General features: G+C 43.6%; 1 protein-coding gene across 1 annotated transcript in view; it reads right to left on the reverse strand.

Moving 5' to 3' along the window:
* The window catches only part of LNPEP (leucyl and cystinyl aminopeptidase), a 122,809-nt gene that overhangs the window by 21,024 nt on the left and 80,587 nt on the right, over nucleotides 1–21,198 (reverse strand). The window contains exons 10-11 of the mRNA XM_063453675.1: nucleotides 16,145–16,296; nucleotides 13,027–13,109 (exon numbers count right to left, since the gene is read on the reverse strand). Of these exons, the coding sequence (XP_063309745.1) occupies nucleotides 13,027–13,109; nucleotides 16,145–16,296 (235 nt within the window). The remainder of the gene's footprint in view (nucleotides 1–13,026; nucleotides 13,110–16,144; nucleotides 16,297–21,198) is intronic.

Below are 21,198 nucleotides of genomic sequence, written 5' to 3' on the forward strand. Positions count from 1 at the left end.
ATTTACACACCCTCTGCATTCACTACACATTTACACACCCTCTGCATTCACTACACATTTACACACACTCTGCATTCACTACACATTTACACACACTCTGCATTCACTACACATTTACACACACTCTGCATTCACTACACATTTACACACACTCTGCATTCACTACACATTTACACACACTCTGCATTCACTACACATTTACACACACTCTGCATTCACTACACATTTACACACACTCTGCATTCACTACACATTTACACACACTCTGCATTCACTACACATTTACACACACTCTGCATTCACTACACATTTACACACACTCTGCATTCACTACACATTTACACACACTCTGCATTCACTACACATTTACACACACTCTGCATTCACTACACATTTACACACACTCTGCATTCACTACACATTTACACACACTCTGCATTCACTACACATTTACACACACTCTGCATTCACTACACATTTACACACACTCTGCATTCACTACACATTTACACACACTCTGCATTCACTACACATTTACACACACTCTGCATTCACTACACATTTACACACACTCTGCATTCACTACACATTTACACACACTCTGCATTCACTACACATTTACACACACTCTGCATTCACTACACATTTACACACACTCTGCATTCACTACACATTTACACACACTCTGCATTCACTACACATTTACACACACTCTGCATTCACTACACATTTACACACACTCTGCATTCACTACACATTTACACACACTCTGCATTCACTACACATTTACACACACACTCTGCATTCACTACACATTTACACACACACTCTGCATTCACTACACATTTACACACACACTCTGCATTCACTACACATTTACACACACTGCATTCACTACACATTTACACACACTCTGCATTCACTACACATTTACACACACTCTGCATTCACTACACATTTACACACACTCTGCATTCACTACACATTTACACACACTGCATTCACTACACATTTACACACACTGCATTCACTACACATTTACACACACTCTGCATTCACTACACATTTACACACACTCTGCATTCACTACACATTTACACACACTCTGCATTCACTACACATTTACACACACTCTGCATTCACTACACATTTACACACACTCTGCATTCACTACACATTTACACACACTGCATTCACTACACATTTACACACACTCTGCATTCACTACACATTTACACACACTCTGCATTCACTACACATTTACACACACTCTGCATTCACTACACATTTACACACACTCTGCATTCACTACACATTTACACACACTCTGCATTCACTACACATTTACACACACTGCATTCACTACACATTTACACACACACTCTGCATTCACTACACATTTACACACACTCTGCATTCACTACACTAACACACCCTCTGCATTCACTACACATTAACACACTGCATTCACTACACATTAACACACACTCTGCATCCGCTACACACCAACACACCCCCTGCATCCGCTACACACTAACACACCCTCTGCATTCGCTACACATTAACACACCCTCTGCATTCACTACACATTAACACACCCTCTGCATTCACTACACATTAACACACCCTCTGCATTCACTACACATTAACACACCCTCTGCATTCACTACACATTTACACACCCTCTGCATTCACTACACATTTACACACCCTCTGCATTCACTACACATTTACACACACTCTGCATTCACTACACATTTACACACACTCTGCATTCACTACACATTTACACACACTCTGCATTCACTACACATTTACACACACTCTGCATTCACTACACATTTACACACCCAGACCTTGGGCTTTGTCAGGGGCCCCAACATTTCTGATGGCAGCCCTGATCTTCTAGATTCAGCTTGATAAAACAATCAGGCTTATTTAAATTAAATTGTCAAAATATCTGAACTGCAAAAATTTGGCTTCTAATTCTTTTACTTTCGCCTTTAGTTTGAAATTGACTTGGATTTTTCACTTTCGTTACTAACCTTGCATACGGCAACATTTGTTTCATTGATGCCCGCTGTATTCATTGTGACTTTCTTTTTTTTTTAAATTCTTTATTTTTGCACACGATAGGTAAGGCAAGATTAAAACAACTTGAAGGCTTGCGCAGAAGCCAATAGCCAATACTTCAACCTCGTACACACAATCATTGACAGTAGACGACAGCGCAAACCACTGTATAAATTCTGGAAAAGACTTTTCCCCGTTCGAGGATTGTATGGTTTCTTAAAATTCCACGCTGAGCCCTCGATAGGCATAGCCAGAGCAATATACCCGTGAGGCTTTCGTATAAGATCAGAGTACCCGGGCTCAAATTTGGAGATACCAATACTGACATCAGCCCACTTGCTATGCCTCGGTATACTTTCTACATGTCCCGCCCCCTATCGTGGATTTTGTAATTTTATTCAGGCACTATATCTGTAGTAGGAGCCCTAATCATATCAATGCTTTAGTGAACTTTAGGCATCCTCAATTCTCCATCAGCATACTTATGCCTGTGGGAGAGAGAAAAAATAAAAACAAACACAGGAATTGAGACAACAATAAACGTCGAAAAGGAAAACAACTAGATGTGGAAAGTGAAAAGGTAGAAGAAGAGAAAAAGAAAAGAGTTAGCAAAGGATAGGGGAGAAAAGAAGGAGAGAGGAGCAAAAAGGTGAAAGGGCTAGGGGTGAGGGAGGCGAGCGAAGCCATTGAGGTCTCCCTTAATGCTAGACCACTCGGTACTATATCCTGGTCCTCACTATACGTCCTTCTCCTCAGTCGCCACTGGAGCCTATTATGCTAGAGTCCCATGGTTCCCAAATCTTATGGAAACTAGCGGTAGTCCCCCTCAACCTAGCAGTCAGGTCGTCCATAATTCTGCTGTCCCTTATCCTAGAAATCACCCCCTGGATCTCTGGGCCTCCAGGCGAAAGCCATGCCGCAGCGATGACTCTGCGTGCACTCAAAGTCATTACCCGTACCAATTTCTGTTCCCGTCTCGTCCATCCCTCTATAGATCTGTTTAACAAATATATCCACGGGTCCATGACTAGGAGCTTGCTAAACGTCTGCTGGATTAGGTCTTCAACAGACTTCCAAAATCCATGTATTTTCGGGCATCCCCACCACATGTGGAGATATGTGCCTCGGATTCCGCATCCCCTCCAGCAATCATCCGTAACTATTTTACCCATTTTGTGCAAAGTTACCGGAGTGGTATACCACCTAAGCATGGTTTTCCATGCCTGCTCCTGTTGCGTGACGCAGATGGACGCACTTTTGGTTGCTTCCCAAATCTCCTGCCACTCAATTCCCTCCAGTTCCTCCCCCAGGTCCGACTCCCACCTATCTATGTACTTCAATCTACCCCATTCCTTAGTCTCCGTGCTAAGATGAGCATAGAGAAGCGTAATCAATCCTTTAGGGGTAGCACCATCTCTACAAAGCTTCTCATAGAAAGTGAGCGGACTCTGGGCTGCTGTTCTAATCCTGGGTTTTCTAGCGAAGTCCCTGATCTGTACATATCTAAAAAAGTCAGCTGGGGTCAGGTGGTTATCGCGTTGGAGATCTTCAAATGGTACAATTTCCTTGTCTTTATACAGCTGGTACAAGCGTTGTAGCCCTGCCCTTTCAATACTTCGGAAGTTTCTAGGGGCCATTCCAGGCGGAAACTCTCTATTTCTGAGTATCGGAACCATAGGGGATGGAGAGGAGGCGAGTCTAAATTTATCGCAGTTCGCATCCCACAACCGAATTGAATTAAGTATAGACGGGCATGTCGCCCTTATCATGGGCCTATGTTCTTTTGGGACCCACACCGTAAATTGGGGGACGTCCATACCCACTAGCAGTGATTCAATCTCTACCCACCTCCGTTCCCCAACAGGGGAATGCCACATGACCACCTGAGACAGTTGGGCCGCCAAATAATAATAATAGAGGTTTGGTAGTCCCAATCCTCCTCTATCCTTCCGCCTATAAAGGATTTGTCTGGCTATTCTATGCCTTTTATTGTGCCACACAAAGTCGCAGATCGCCCGCTGTAACGGAACTAATTGAGATTTCGTGACCCGTACAGGGAGAGCCTGGAATAAGAATAACAGGCGCGGAAGAATATTCATTTTCACCGAATGAATACGTCCCAGCCACGAGATTGGCTTGTCCGACCAGTTTTCCAGGTCTCCTATCAGGGTCCTGAACATGGGGTCGTAGTTGCTAGAGTATAGTTGACCTGGATCCGCCGTCAGGTGGACTCCCAGGTATTTGAAGGAGTTCGGTTCTAGCCTTAGACGGTGTGTTGCCTGTATCCAAGCCACCTCAGCCGCAGTCAGTCCTATGGGCATCGCACTTGATTTTTGTATATTTGCCTTGTAACCAGATAGGCCCCCGTATTCACTTATGACTCCCTGTAATGCCGCTAGTGACTCGATTGGGTTCGTCAGGGTAAGGAGGACGTCGTCCGCATAAGCAGCGACCGTGAATTCTTCTCCCCCTACCCTGACTCCGCCTATGTTTGGGTGTCTGCGTATCGCCTGAAGTAGGGGTTCCAGAGCCAGGACAAAGAGGATGGGGGACAGTGGGCACCCTTGTCTGGTTCCATTATGCAACCTGAAGGGAGTCAGGGGGGCACCTGTTATTTGTATCTGTGCCCTGACATCATGATACATTGCCTTCGTTATTTGCATAAACTCTTCCGGAATCCCCAGATGTGTCAATACCGAAAACAAAAAGTTCCACCGAACCCTATCGAAGGCCTTCTCCGCATCAATTGAGACCACTAGAGAAGGTGTACCTGTCGCCACTTGCTTCCAGATTAGATCGGTAGTCCTTCTGGTGTTTTCGAACAGTTGCCGACCCTGGATGAACCCGACTTGATCGGCATGGATAAGTGAAGTCAGGAGCGGATTCAGTCTATCCGCCTGTATTTTGGCCAATATCTTTAGGTCCTGGTTAATCAATGAGATAGGCCTATAATTTTCAGGTTGGAGTACGTCCTTATCCGGTTTGGGCAACAGTATTATCGTAGCCAATGCCATCCCCGGATCTAACCTTCCCCCTTGCCGTAAGTAGTTGAATAACGTCACCAGTCGGGGCGTAAGCTCTTCCCTAAAAGTTTTATAATACGTCCCATCGAATCCGTCTGGGCCTGGTGCCTTATTGCCTTTTAGACTTGTTATTGCTTTGTCAACTTCTTCTACGCTAATTTCTGCAGCCAGGCTTTCGGCCGCCTCCCCCGTCAGTCTGGTCATTCCCAGACCTTCAAGGTATCGCGAGATGTCATCGTCCCCTCGTCTCTCCTGAGCTGACCCGTCCGGTGTGTGATTGTACAGTTGCCCGTAGAAGTCCTCAAACACCTTTGCAATATCAGCCGGTTTTGTTTTTGTAGTGCCATCCGGATGCCTGATGGCCATAATGTGGGATCTGCTGTGCCTGGGCCGCAACGTCCTAGCCAGGAGCGTGTCCATTTTATTTGCCTTATCAAAGTATGTACGCCTGGACCACGTCATGGCTCGAGCCGCGTCATCAAGCAGAAGGGTACGTATGTTCCTACGAACCGCCTCTAGGCGGCCGAGAGTCTCATCGTCCGGGGCAGATTGGTGTTTTTGTTCAAGGTTCCGCAGCTGTTTTAACAAAGTCTCCAGTTGTTGGTGCTTCAGTTTCTTCTTCCTCGTGGCCAATTTGATCAAGTTCCCCCTTATGACCGCCTTATGCGCTGCCCATACAGTGCTAATGCTCACGTCCGGGGTGGTGTTCTCATTAAAGTAATTTGTTATAGCCGTTCGAACGTCTTCTATTATCATCGTATCCCGCAGCAACGACGCATTTAGCCTCCAGCTCCAAGGGCTCGTGACGCATAAATTACCAAGTATGATAGAGGCATCCGCATGGTCAGACCAGGATATGTTCCCAACCTCCGATCCCACTATCCTGGGCATGCCCGTCGCGTTAATCAAGAAGAAGTCAATCCTGGAGTAAGTCTTATGGGGGGCCGAGAAAAACGTATACTCCCGGTCCAGCGGATGTTGCGCCCTCCATACATCGATCAATCCCGTGCTCGCCATGAATGCCTTCAGCAGGCGGTCCTGCCCCCCCCTCCCCTGCGATCTCGGGCCTCCATCCCGTGAGCTCCTATCTATCGCCGGACACGGGGCGGCATTAAAGTCTCCCCCCATAAGGATCATACCATGAGGCAATGCGGCAATCTTACCTCGCAGTTTATCCCAAAACCCTGCATCTGGCTGATTCGGGGCATATATATTAATCAAATGGATGTTGTGAGAGTGTAGGGTCCCCGAGACAATAATGTATCGTCCCTCTAGGTCTACATCCTGGGCAAGCACCTGGAAGGGGCAAGTACGTCGAATAACTATGGCCACCCCATTCCGTTTACGGTAGGATCTAGCTTCAAATGAACCCGTATATATATGATCTCTTAAGCTGAAAGTAGCCTGTTTGGGGAGGTGGGTCTCTTGTAAGTACGCTATGTCCGAGTCCATCCTTTTCAAGGCCCGAAACAGGAGACGTCTCTTTTTAGGGGCGTTAAGGCCCTTAACATTCAGAGTGGTAAGCTTAATCTCCATTCCGAAGCACGACGAACTCTGCTAATACTGCTGCGCCCTTGTCCGTACAAATAGTCGCTAGTCGAGCGTCCGAACCCCCGTCCAGGGCTAGTAGCTCGCCCGCCCCCCCCTGAGCCCTATAGAAGGAGGATACAGAAGGTAAAGAGAGAGAGAGAAAAAGAAGAGAAAAGAAAAACAGAGATATCATCCGGACCCCGTCCGACATGACGAGAAAAAACAAACGAAAAAATCTGGTCTTACAAAATGCCAGAAAAATATGGGTGGCGTGTGCCCACTTCCCCCTCACGATCAACGTGTGAAGGGAACTGAGGATCCCTAGAGTCCCGCCTCCCACGCGCCCAGGAAATCCTATAGTGACCTTCTGTTCTATCGCAATACTTCCCTATACCGAACCTTAGTCCTCCTCCCAGTGCCAACCCCCCATTATCCTTCCTGCAGTGGTCGAGGGATGCATACGTAGGGTCACCTCCCGTCTCCCACCCCGTTCAACATTGAAGATACATATCCTGTTCCCCGTGTAGGCCCCACCCATCCCTCAAGGGCCACAGATGAGACATCCACCTAGCTCTAAACCAAGGGGTCTCCTCAAAAAAAAAAAAAAAAAAAAAAAAAAACTCTCCCGCCTCCCTCCTGATCCGCGCCCAAAAGGAGGGGGTGCGCCTCTGCGTCAAACGGTGCACATCCCTGCTTCAATTCCGAAAGGGAGGTGGGCCCAAGTGCATAAGAAATGAGGGGATCCCATCCAAGTGTCGTGGTGACAGGTGGGGCCATGCTCAAAGGTGTGAAGCAAAAAGCCCCAATATGACCTCCCCTAAGGCCCTCTATAAAACCCCCCCTCCCTTAAACCTTGGGACCTCACCGCTCACCCCTAATCGATACTGGCAGGAGCCACGGCTGCAAAATTTAAGGTCCCTATTTAGGCGAAGCTACCTAACGTGCCCCGTCGCTACCCACCCTTCTTAGGCTGTGTCAGTACATCACATTCAAGTTGTACACGCATATACATAATACATTAATACATTAAATAAAACAACACAAGGCAAAACATACCATACAGAATACGTCGAGAACCAGGGTAACATAGTATATTTTCCAATTATTATTCGCTAGATCCCTCTTGCGAAGGCGATCCTATATCTCTCAAAGGGCACCAGGAATAAAAACGCCCCTAGGACCTTAGCCAAATGGGTATAGATCCTGGGGTGATTAGTTCCGGGATACCCTAACCTGTTGCGTCCTAATTAAAGAATCAAGTAGCGAGTGAGGACCTCTCAAGCAAGTAAAGTGGTCTGCAAACCTATTGGTGCTGCGGTGCGAACATACAGGTTATTCGCCTCCGCATAGTATTATTCGGGACCTGGTCCCCTTGCTATATGTTGTGGTTTTCTTCTCACATAAATTTTCCGTTGTTTGTTTACGGGTTTTTCAGTTTTACAGATGGCAGTTATTTTTATTTATTCAACGTTTAAGTATTATTTTTATTATTTTTATTATCTTCCCTTAACGGCCCGCTCACCTACATCTCCCCATCCCACCCCCCATATAAAGATGGCTCTGCGGGGTAGGCTGGTAGGGTAGTTGCGGAGGTGTTACTTAGCAAAATCACAGGGGACCCCAAGGCACCCACCGCAACACGTGCGAAGGGCGGCCCGGCAAGTCGCTCTACCCTACTACCGATACTTCATCCCCACTCGCCCCTGAACTGAAACACAAAACAAGTTCCCCCCCCCCCCACCCCCCCCCCTAATCAGTATGGAGGGCCAACAGGGTATATATACAGTTTAGTAATATTATAGCTGAAGTCGCTGTGTTAACTTTCCTTTTAGGGGTCTTTACATTGTGGGGAAGTGTAACTTCTATTAGTGGTAGTAAACATCGTCATCGCATTATTATTTTCCTATCAGGTTTCTTTACGTTTTGGGAAGATGGAAATTCCGTCAGCTTTACTATACATGGATTACAATTTACTTAAATTCCCTGTTTGTCCCCTTATTCGTACATAAACACATATACATTGAATTTATTCTTGTATGGGTTTCTATTATTATGATAATTTTTATTTATTTATTTATTTATTTATTTTTTTTTTTTTTTTTTTTTTTTTTTTTTTTTAAAGTAATTTGCCAATTCTTTATCGTGGGTACTTCCGTCCCCATTCCCCCGGGGGGGCAACTCTCCACCACAACCCACTGCAATACAAATACCACTACCACCGTATCAGAGGAGGGGCGGAAGGCACCATTGAAAACCTCCGCTGCAGCGGCATGGGGGAGACGTATCCCCCCAAGGGGCAGCAGCGGCGTAGAACATACAGAACCAGTACAACAACAATCAGGTAACCAGTCCCATAGGGGTAAGCCCGGATCCACCCGAGTGGAAAGTTCGTCACCAAGGGCATCATGCGGGGTGGTAGGCCCAGGTGCATGGCATCCGGAGTGTAGCGAAGAGTAAAAACCCGGTCCCCACCCAAGCTAGCGGAAGAAAAAACAAAAGAAAAAAGGCCCGATCCAAGCCCTCATGTCTCTGTTAGGTCCCAAGGCAATGAGCGGGACAGTGGCACCCATCCGCCCCCGTTGTAAATACAGGACCCCGGATCCGAAAAACGAAAAGCCTAGCAGGGAGTCCGTGAGGGGAATACGGGAAAAAACCAAATCCCAAACCCGAAACAGGGGGCCCAACCCGTTCCCCACCCCAAAAAGAGGGGGGAGGTAGACACCGCATCCTCCTCCAGGCCCAGTGCCCTCATTCCAACGAAGGGGAGAAAAAACCCACAAAGAAAATCACAAAAAAAGGGGGCTAGATAGTACGATACCCTCTGCATTTATCGGTGACCTCTCCGTCCCGCTGCTCGCCACTCCTGAGGCATCAGGGGAAGGTCCGCAGGATACATCGCCACGTCAGGGAGATCCGAAGGCGGTTGAATGCCGAGGCCGCTCAGTAGCCGGTGGGGATCTCCTCCCGGAGTAAGGACGTGCGCCCGGTCTCCCCGGAACACCATCAACTTGAAGGGGAATCCCCACGCATATTTGACGCCTGCTCCTCTCAGGGCTTCTGTAATGGGTCGCCAGTCCCTTCTCCGTTGCAGCGTGGAGGGGGCCAAGTCATGGTAGAGGGAAACCATCTCACCAGCGTACAGTATGGGCCCTTCACGGCTCTTTTTCATGAGCGCTTCTTTAGTGCTATAGTAAAAGAAGCGGATTATAACATCACGTGGGGAGTTATTGTCGCGCCGTTGACTCCTGAGCGCCCGGTGGGCCCTTTCCATGTGCCAGCGTTCCTCCGGTAATTGCGGGAGCAGTGGCTTCAGGATGGTAAGTATAAGCCCCTGTAGGTCTTCATCGGAGCTTTCCGGCAGGCCCCTCATACGGACATTGTTTCTCCTGGACCGGTTAGCCATATCTTCAAGGGCGAGGTCCATGTCCACCATATGAGCAGACACGCCGTTCACTCGCTCCACTACGGCATTATGGGCCTGCGTTAAGGCCTCTGCGCGGTCCTCTAGTTTCGACGTCCGTTCTCCCAGGGCACCGATCTCTGCCTGCAGGATCGCTGTACTATTCGCAATTTCGCCGGCTAGGAAGGCCCTAACCTCCGCCAACTTTGCCAGGATCGAGTCCCGGTTCTCAGGGGATGCCTCCCTGTCTGCACGAGGAGAGGTTTGCGGGGTAGTACCAGCGCCATCTTGGGTCCCCGGGCGGCTCTGTTTCTGTGCCGACATGAGGTCCAGAACGGTGCCCCCAGAATCAGGTCCCTTCTTGGACAGCTTTTTGGTACTTCTCTTCTCCATTGCGGAGCAATGTTAGGGTAGAATTTTCGAAAAAGGTCGCTTTTGTAAGCTATTTGGGCGCGTTCGTCGGGAGCCCTAGTGAGACACGTCTAGTCTCATCGACGGTCAGACCACGCCCCTCATTGTGACTTTCTTATTGATTTTTTATGTTGTATGATTTTTGTGGAATATTCTCTAATGCTATGTTGATGTGACTTTTATTGATACCCTTTGCTCTTGCTCAATAAAATTATAATTTCCTTTATACGGTTCTTTTTAGAAGGTTCCTCTGAGAAGGTAAATCTCTAAATTTAACAACCAAAGTAACAAGTGGTGTATTACTTCATAACGCTCCAAAGTTGATAACTATTAATAACCCCTTTGTGGCTTATACCAGCTAAGCAGGAAAGAGTCAACACCTACAAATAATGCTGCATGGGTACATCACAATGGGTAAATCTCAATATACCATATTTATAAAATATTTTACCAAGAAGGATACATAGAGATTTCTCTCGTTTTCAAGTATGTCCTGGTTTCACAAAAAATTGCATTGATACAATAGGGTACAATAAAATACAAAAACAATATTGATTCACAATATATACAAAATGTAACACACATTAGGTAGGAAATATATAATCAACCATGACACGTGCATTCTGTTTTGAGATATCTAGAGAGGGATCTCTTAACCTCCCTGGCGGTATGATTATGTCAGGAATTTTGTACCAAAAGCGGTACCATTTTTTTGCATGGAAATTTAGTGTTATGTATTGTAGGCCAGTAATTACTTTCTTAAACCTGACCAAAAGTACTCTCAGATGTGATAAAGTTCGAAACATAAAATCATGAATTATAATCTAATAAATAATATACCGGTTCCCATTTTCTGTTCCTGGAAAACTTGCTATGCAGAGTAGCTGATTGCTGCTCGTTGTAGCGATTTGTCTCCGTGACAATCTTTTCAATGACGTCATCTGTGAGAAATAATTTTAAGTATGCCAAAGGATCATTGTGCTCAACGTCTCCCTTCATCCCAGGTGATCCAGTAAACGGAAATCTTGGCGGCGGTACCTCATCCATACCGCAATCAATAAGGCACCAAGTGCGCACATCACTGAGCTCGGGTGCAGAATTGTCGCTGTCGCCACTTCTCTGGTCACTGTCAGAGTCGGATGACGAATCTTGCCACGAATCGCTATCGCAGTCGCTCAATTCTGCGAGGGGCTCTGTGTCGCTGCCGCTGTCACTCATCTGATCCAAACTGGCTTTGGAGATGCTAAAGTGACGCTTTGATGCCATGGTAAAAAATTTATTTTATGGGCAGAAATTACAGCAAAAAGGGCAGGCAGGGCAGTGTAGGATGATCAAGTTTCAAATCTGAGGTGATACTGTGTCAAATCTGAGGTGATACAATGTAATCTGACAGGATTTCACTGTATCACCTAACTTTATGTGTGTGTGTCACTTTTATGCTTGAAACATTTGAATTACGCGCCCAGTTCCGCCCCCATGAGCCTCTGCGGCTCACAGAGACGGAACCAGGAAGTCAGATGGAGGCATCCGCCGGGGCTCTCACCGGCAATCACAGCGCGGGGACATCGCTGGATCGCAAGGAGAAGGTAAGGAGACTCCGCTGCCAGCTCTGTTATCTACCCCGAGCGTGACTCGGGGTTACCGCTTCTGGCAGCGAAAATTAACCCTGAGTCACGCTCGGGAATACCGCTAGTCTGGTTAAAGGACTTTAGGCTTGGGGAAGATTTGAAAGTGTGCGGGAGGTCGTTCCATAATTGCGGTGCTCTGTAGGAAAAGGAGGATCGGGCCGCTTTCTTTTTGTATTGAGGTAGACTAAATAAAGTGCTGGTACTGGATCGGAGGTTATAGGAGTATATCCACAGTATATCACAAGTAGTATGTAGCATGGGTGGGGGTTTGGGAAAGGGGCTATGTCTTAGTGGTCTTGGTTTCCATTGTCATTCACCGGAAAACAGATTGATAGGAAAATATAGTAAAAGGTTGCTAGCAAAGTGGAGGGGGAAGGGGAAGGGTTGGAGGCTGAAGCTCTAGATGTGGGGCCCTTTACAGCCTACATTCGATGGAGAAGGTCAGAGATTATTAGTGTTTATTTTTAATTTTACATCAGGCTTCTCAAATCAGATGCTTATTATAAAATGAAAGATCACTTTAGATCGTCTAGTGGTAATCCAAGCTACTTAGAGGGAGTGGGCCAATTCCCCTGGGTTATTGTTGATGGGGCAAGATGCTGGAGAACAGAACAAATAACACTGAAAGGCAGCAACATAACACAGAGAAGAGGGGATATATCATGACATTTCCAGCTCTTTCTTAGTGTACGAGTCATCAAAGCTTTCCTTTGACCTCAAGTCTCAGGTGTTTCTGTGGTCTACACACTCCTTAATGCAGAGAACAGACTGGCAAAAACAAATCCCAAGTGTAAGAGTGCCTACTGTAAGGTGTCACCATCAATGCATCCATCAAACAGCACAACGATCCACTGAACGTGTCAACCTATTTAGCATTTGGCGAGCAGATATTTATCGTCAAACATGACCTATTTGTTTGTATTGCATTATTCTATATTATTTAAACAAGACTGCTACTTGCCTGCTGTTTGGTTTAGTAGGTAGGTATAACTGCTTCCATTAGAGTTGCTGGTGATATAGGAGAGAGGAACGTTCCACACAGTGCTACATTAAAGACAAAATATCACATTATTACTTTTGAATTTCTTAAATGCTTAATATCACACCAATCTCATATTAACTTGCCAATTAATTAAAAAAGATAGCATCATATCCTGTTTGATGGAACATGACCTCTACAATGCCCTGTACTAGTCATGGTGCCAAGAATGCCCTAGAGCAATTTTAGATCAGCTTGACTTCTTACATGGAGTCGGATGGCCATCGCTCCCAGTCTACACGACAGCCTAGCTCAGTGGCTAAGAGTGATCAGCTGACACTGTCAGCCACTGCAAGTCTTGGCTCAGGAGAGCAAATGGGAACTACTAAGCAGGAGCTTCAGACATTCTGCTGGCTGTAGTGGAGGCGGGGAGCAGCACTCATCTAACCCTAGGTCCCAGCTCTCGATGCTCCCGGTCTTTCAGTCGCTCCGGTGCAGTCTCCAACCAAATATAAAATCCAAGTAGAGAGCACTCTGGAGTCTTAATAGTGATTTTAAACTGTTGCTTTATTTAAGCAATTACAGTGATACACGTAAAAAAGTCAACGTTTCAGTCTATTCAGATTTCCATCAAGACCCTCTTGATAAAAGTCTGAATAGACTGAAACGTCGACACACACATACATATACATAAATAAATACATATCTACACACACATACATACACAGTTATGGGAAAAAGAAAGTGCACCCTCCTTGAATTCTTTTTCAATAATCTTTATTTTTGTTGTGCATGGTGAAACAGAACATTTGGATACATGGACATTTAAACAAATAAAATCAGAAGATTCGAAAATCAGGCTGAACTTTAAATGCCAGAGACACTGCACTTTGTATAGTTAAAATCAGAAACAAGAGAATGTGAGTCAGTAAAACAAAATGTTTGATACAATTCTCAGGCTATGTATTTTATCAAACTATATATAGGAAGAGAATATGATTCATGCATCTGAACAAAGAAAGACTCTTGAGTCCTATATATACTTAGGGCATGTAATGGAGAGAGAGTGTCCCCCAAGACAGTAGAAAAGCACCCTGTCAAATTCGCTCATGTCCCAGGATGTAGTTAGCCAACCCCCTGTATAGGGAATGCATAGCCCCATGCAGCATATCAAGGCCTATGATCTTCTATCTCTCGAACCAGCAGGGTGTCAGATTGCCTCCAACATTGTGGCCCCGTGTGAGATGACTATGCAGGATAAGTCCCATGTCGAAGTGTATGGTTTTACAAATCAGGACATAATCTGTTCCTTAGCAGGTCTTAAAATTTGGTGAATACAACCTCAGATGTAACAACACATGACATTTACACCGTGTCAAAATGTATTTAGAAAAATAAAGCCAAATGGAAAAGTCATTGGACTTTAACTGGACCATTGTAACACTTTGATTATTTTATTTATCAGACATGCTGTTGTAGATTTGAAGGTGTGCTTGGGATCCTTGTCCTGTTGCATGACTCAATTTTGGCCAAGCTTTAGCTGTCTGACAGATGGCCTCAAGTTTGACTCTAGAATTAATACTTTGTTATACAGAGGCATTCATGATCAGCTCAATGAATGGATGGTCCCTAGGTCTTGTGGCTGCAAAACAAGCCCAAATCATCACCCCTCCACCACCATGGTTGACAGTTGGTATGAGGTGTTTGTGCTAAAATGCAGTGTTTGGTTTTCACCAAACCTGGCGCTGTGAATTATTGTCAAACATCTCCACTTTGGTAGTGTTTGTCCAAAGGACATTGTTTCAGAAGTCTTGTGGTTTATTCAGATACAACTTTGCAAACCTAAGCTGTGCTGCCATAATCTTTTTGAGAGAAGAAGCTTTCTCCTGGCAACCCTTCCAAACCATAATTGTACAGTATTTTTCTAATTGTACTGTCTTGAGCTTTAACATTTAACACGCTAACGGAGGCTTGTAGAGTCTGAGATGTAACTCTTGTCTTTTTTTTTAATTTGCTGGGACATCCACTCCTGGGAAGATTTAAAACGGTCTTGAATGTTTTCCACTTTTGCATAATCTTTCTCACTATAGAATGATAGAATTTAACATGTTTGGAAATGGCCGTATAACCATTGACAGTTTGATGGGCAACAACAATTGCTTCTCTAAGATCATTGCTGATGTCGTTCCTCCTTGGCATTGTGTTAACACACAACTGAATGCTCCAGACCAGCAAACTGCTAAAATGTCAGCTTTTCTTCTTTTTTTCCTCTTTTTATCTATCAGGGTGGTGCAGTAGACATTGCTTACCTAGATTTCAGTAAAGCTTTTGATACTGTTGCACATAGAAGGCTTATCAATAAACTGTAATCTTTAAGTTTGGATTCCAATATTGTTGAATGGGTAAGGCAGTGGCTGAGTGACAGGCAACAGAGGGTTGTAGTCAACCTTATGACAAGTATTCATTTTAAAGTGGTCTCTTGAACTCCATTAAACCAGAAATAAAACTAAATGCATAACTAATCTGCATGAATATACTCAGAATTAAAGGCACCAAAACAACAGTAGCTTCATGAAGCAGTTTTTGGGTATAGATTATGTCCCTTCAGTCTCAATGATCAAATCTCTGCCATTAAGGAGTTAAATAAAAACATACCTTTGTTTACTTAGCCCTAGCCACACCTCCCTTGGCTGAGACTCACACAGTCGCTCTACCTACATCCTGAAAAAGAGAGTCTAAAGATTAAAGCTACCTTGCCATACACTTGAAAAAGTTTTATCTCCTGCTCTGTTAATTTAACCTGCCACAACGTCCTGTGCTTGATTAAACTTCAAGTAACAGAGTAGGAGATAAAAAACTTATATAGTAAACACACTGTGCTGTAAGATCGGATTGAAAATTAAACTTGTTTTTTTTTTCATGCATACTGTGCAAATCACAGCCAGGAGACCTGCATAAACAGAAACAAACGTGATTTAAGTCCATAATGGCAGATAATTGAGCAGCGAGACTGTAGGGGCATGATTTATACAAGGTGTCAAGAAATACAGCAAAATTAATATTAAATTAATCAAAATGATGCTTGTTCCAGAGAACCCACCTGATATTTAATGTGTTGTTGCTCAATTGCAGAAATCGCTCCTGGCTGAGAAGGATCTCTTTTCCTTTTTTCTGAACAGTCACGAGAGGGTAGCCAGCCTGCCGGGTCCAGGACTCCATCAAAATTTTCACATCTGGGTTTGATTTAGTGATCTAGAAGTTACAAATATATAGATTTATTAGCATGGTAAAAGCTTTTCCATCATCAACTACATAGAGTGTAGTGTGAATTCAAAACAGAACAAACCCAAAAGATACTGCACTCACACGTGAGATTTAACCCTGACTTTGCATGGTGGAGTCTACATTTTTAGAAATTATTGATCCACCAGTCCGAATAATTAGATTAATGCACATTGATGTGGTTAATCGTCTAGCAGGAAATTGTTGGGAATGTAAAGTGAATTCAACTTGAATTTCTGATTGATCGCACTGGTACCTTAAATAGTTAATTGGCTAGGGTTGCCTTGCTTAGCATTTTTAACTCTATCCATTGTTGTTTTTGTTAAAAATGTAGGACATTCAGTTGTGAACGAGGAAATTTAAAGATCAGTTTGGGACGATTGTATAAAACAATTCTGCTCATATTAGAGAGCTGTAAATTTGATCTGTATACTGTGCTAGCAAATGTATGGATTCATTCTGCTAAACCAGGCATGTAAAATCCGCAGCCCTGAACCGCTTGTAATGCGGCCCGGTTGCCATCCGGGCTCTGGGGAGGCAGGGAGCCCATTACTTACTATGCAGTTTCTGCACAGCTCCCTCGCGATCCCTGCAGTGAGTCAGCAGCTGGGATATGACGTTATCTCGGCATCACTACTGGGCGCATGTGGGACCTGTGCAGTGATCCTATCACAGCTGCAACCACCAGCCACCAGGATCCATTTCAGCCCTCTCAGGGCTAGGTAGGTATTATGGTGGACTGCTTAATTACTAAATGTGTGTGTATGAATATGATTTTCGTGTGTGTAGGCCAGTAATTATCGGTATATGTGGTTGTGTGTACATCTGTAATTGTGTGTATAGGTCTATGATTTTGTGTGTGTGTGTGTGTGTGTATAGGTCTATGATGGTGTGTGTGTCTGTGATTGTGTATCTGTAATTGTGTGTGTAGATGTATGATTGCGTGTGTGTGTATAGGTCTAGGATTGCGTGTGTGTGTATTGGTCTATGATTGTGTGTGAGTGTGTGTGTGTTGGTCTATGATTTTGTGTGTGTCTGTGTGTGTGTGTATATAGGTCTATGATTGTGTGTGTGTGTATATAGGTCTATGACTGTGTGTGTGTGTGAATAGGTCTGTGATTATGTGTGTGTATACATGTGATTGTGTGTATGTGCATATCTGTGATTATGTGTATATGCATATACATGACTATCTTTTTAGTAGATAACTTACTTATTTGTTATCCTTGTGTGGGATATCTGTAGTTAAGGATACAAAATAAGGATGTTATCTACTAAACAAATGAAATAGTAAAATTAAGAAATGGTCTTTTGAACTTTAATTATATCAATTACATATTTTATGTGCGGCCCAAGACAAGTCCTCTTCGCTCAATGTGGCCCGTGGAAACCAAAAGGTTGGACACCCATGTCCTAAAGCACTTTGCCTTATTTTAGAAAAGATCCCATTTTAACAGAAAGCATTACTTCTATAAATCCCCAAGGGGGGGGGAGGGGTCCTGTTTCACTTGCTGGGTTTAGTACTCTAAACAGAGAATATATTGGCAGGGTATAGTTTGAGAACTCTCTTTCATGGCATCTACACATTATGTAGTTACTGTGATTCTACACAGTACACATTGTGTAGTTGCTGTGGTTTTTCTTTAAGTGAACCCTGCTTTAAAAACAAACAAACATTTCTATAAACCTGTAACTGAAGGTGTCTGTAGAGCTAGCTCTAAAGGTAGACCCCAGTCTTAGGGGTGTTAAGGCATTATGTTCGGTGAATTCTACAACATCTGGGATATACGTTTGGCCAAGGCTGTGCGATAAAATGCATTAGCACCTCTCATTGATGGTAAAGTTGTATGTACCATTTTAAAATTGCATTAAACTAATTTAAATCATTGGAAAAAAAACAAATTAAAATTGAGGTTTAACATTTCCTTAAAGGGACTTTAATATACATATAACTATCCAATGTCTCTCTTTGGAGGCGACACATGCTGATGAAAAGTGCTCCCATCACCAGACAGATGAGATTATATTTGGCAATGATCACGTAATAAAGTGACAGGCCTGGACTCAGAGATTTATTTCACAATGTAATCCCCAGCTGCAAGCAGAATGTATGTGTGTCCTATAAACCATGTCAACACAAAAACACAACAGACCCACGTATTCCAGCTGTAGAGTTATAAAAAAAAACCATGATCAACAAATGATAAACAAATCAGTCATGATAAAATCAGACTTCCGTTATGGAGTCAAGAAGGAATTTATTTCCCCCCTTTTTGAGGCATAATTGGCCATCGCTTCAAATTGTTGTTTTTTTTTGCCTCCTTTTGGATCAACTACGTAAAAATATGTGTTTTAAAGGGTGACGTTGATTGTCTTGAGTGTTTTTCAACCTAGATTACTATGTAACTACATAAAGTAATGTAACTGTCAAAACACACACATTTGAACAGTAATTGTACAGGTTTATCAAAATTGGAAGTTGTAGTGTCCAATAACAGCTGCAATTTTAGAGATTCCAAAATCAATCTAAAATGCAGATCAATATCTTTATTTGAAGGTGCACTCTCCTATATTGCATTATAATTCCAGGATTAGAACTATAGAATTCTCATTACATCGCAATATTAATGCAAAGACCCAATGCATGATCCCAGAGGCTCTGACCCACCAAAAGCAGAGGACAAAACAAACATTAAATATTTTCAAGCTCCGACAGACATGAATAACTTTCCCCGTGCCCTGTGGATGTAGAAATAGTAGTCTTGTATTGTTTGAAATATCCCTGTAAACTTTGAGTCAACTCATTTTTTTAATTAACTTATTTCCTGACTTGAGCGGTGCATGCTGATATCACAAGACTTATGAATGAAATAGATGGATAGTAAGCTAAACAGACAGAGAAAAGATGGACGTGTCTGCCTGGATTATCGCTGAACTCAACTACGTCCGATTCTGTGAAATTAAAAATAATTACTAATAATAAAAGTAATTTATTTAAAGGAAAAAAAAAAAATAAGAAATGGCAAAAGTTTTCTATATACCGGTAACTCATTTTAAGAAAGATTTTTAATTGTATACCAATTCATCATGTGGCTGGAGGTGGCTTTTAATGGCTCTCTTTTGCTCGCTCCCACCCCTAACCCATGCTGAATTCTCTGAAGGTTATTTTACAATACATGCATTTCAAAATTCAACATTTGAAGCCTTGATTTCTAATAAAATTCATTTTAATTCCATATATTGATTTTCATACATACCTAGCACTTTGAAAATGCTAAATATATTGCGTTGCGACACAAAGAGAATCATATAAAAAGGTTCAAGTATTCACCACTGTTGCTAAGAAACACCAAAACAAACTGATCAGCCACAACATTAAAGGAACACTCCAGACCCCTTATTAACTTGCTGAAAAGCTGTATGTGTGAATAGAGTGTCCACTTTTTTCAATTTGCAAAAAGTGCAGATTTCAATAGAAATTTACACTTTTATAAATGAACCTGGTTATACCCCCTGGCTGTCAATCGGAAAACACGTCCTGTTATTTCCTGGTTTGGCTAGTTCGGTTAATCTAAAACTCTTGCAAAGACTTCTCATTGAGCTGCATTGGGAAGGCTGTGATTGGACAGTGACGGAAAGTCAGGGCGGGAATAGAAGGGGAGGGCTTGCAAAGGCAGCAGACAAAAAAAAACTGCAGCTTTTGCTTTCTCATTTTAGATATAACCCCAATGAAAAATGCTTAATTAAACCCATGCAGGTTTCCATTTGGGTTATATTTACTAAACAGTGATTTTTATTTATTTTGTAATTGGGCAGTGGAGTGTCCCTTTAAAATCACTGACCAGTGTAGTGAATAGCATTGATTATATTACGACAATGTCACCTGCCAAAGGAATAGGATACATTATGCATCAAGTGAACAGTCAGTTCTTGAATTTCCCGTGTTACAAGCAAAAAGATCTGACTTTGACAAGGGCATAATAGTGATGGCTAGATAACTGGGTCAGAACATTTCCAAAACTGAAGGTTTTGTGGAGTGTTCCAAGTATGCAGTGGTTAGTACCTACCAAAACTGGTGCTAGGAAGGACAGCCGGTGAACCGGCATTAGACGTCTGGACCGATCACACAGAAGAGTTGCTGTAGCTCAAATGGCTGAAAAAACTTAATGCTATAAAAGGTGACAGAGCAAAGTGCATCACAGTTTGCTGCGTATGAGACTGCGTAGCCGCAGACCAGTCAAAGTGTTCATGAGGATCCCTCTCCACTGCTGAAAGCACCTTCAATGGAAAAGGGAGCATCAGAACTGTAACATGGAGCAATTGAAAAAGGTTGCCAGGCCTGATGAATCAGGTTTTCTTTGAGATCAGGTGGATGGCCAAGTGCATGTGCCTTGTTTACCTAGGGAAGAGATGACAGCAGGCCGCACTATGCGAAGAAAGCAGACGGGCAAAGGCAGTGTTATGCTCTGGGCAATGTTCTGCTGAGTCCTGGCATTCATGTGGATGTTACTTCGACATGTACTTCCTTCCTAGAAATTGTTGCAGACCACGTACAGCCTTTCATGGCAATGGTGCTCCCTGATATCAGTGGCCTCTCTCAGCAGGATAATGCACCCTGACACACTGCAAAAATTGTTCCGCTGTGAGGAATATCAGGAATATGGCAAAGAGTTCAAGGTGTTGCCTTGGCCTCAATTTTCCAGATCTCATTCCGATGGAGCATCTGTGGAATGTACTGGAACAACAAATTTGATCCAATGAAGGTCCAACCTTGCAAATTGCAAGATTTAAAGGGTCTGCTGCTAGTCTCGGTGTCAGATACCATAGGATACAATTAGAAGTGTTTTGGTAGCATGAGGGGGGGCTACACAA

Source organism: Pelobates fuscus, chromosome 5 (genome assembly GCF_036172605.1).
Source record: "Pelobates fuscus isolate aPelFus1 chromosome 5, aPelFus1.pri, whole genome shotgun sequence".
Taxonomy (NCBI): Eukaryota; Metazoa; Chordata; class Amphibia; order Anura; family Pelobatidae; genus Pelobates; species Pelobates fuscus.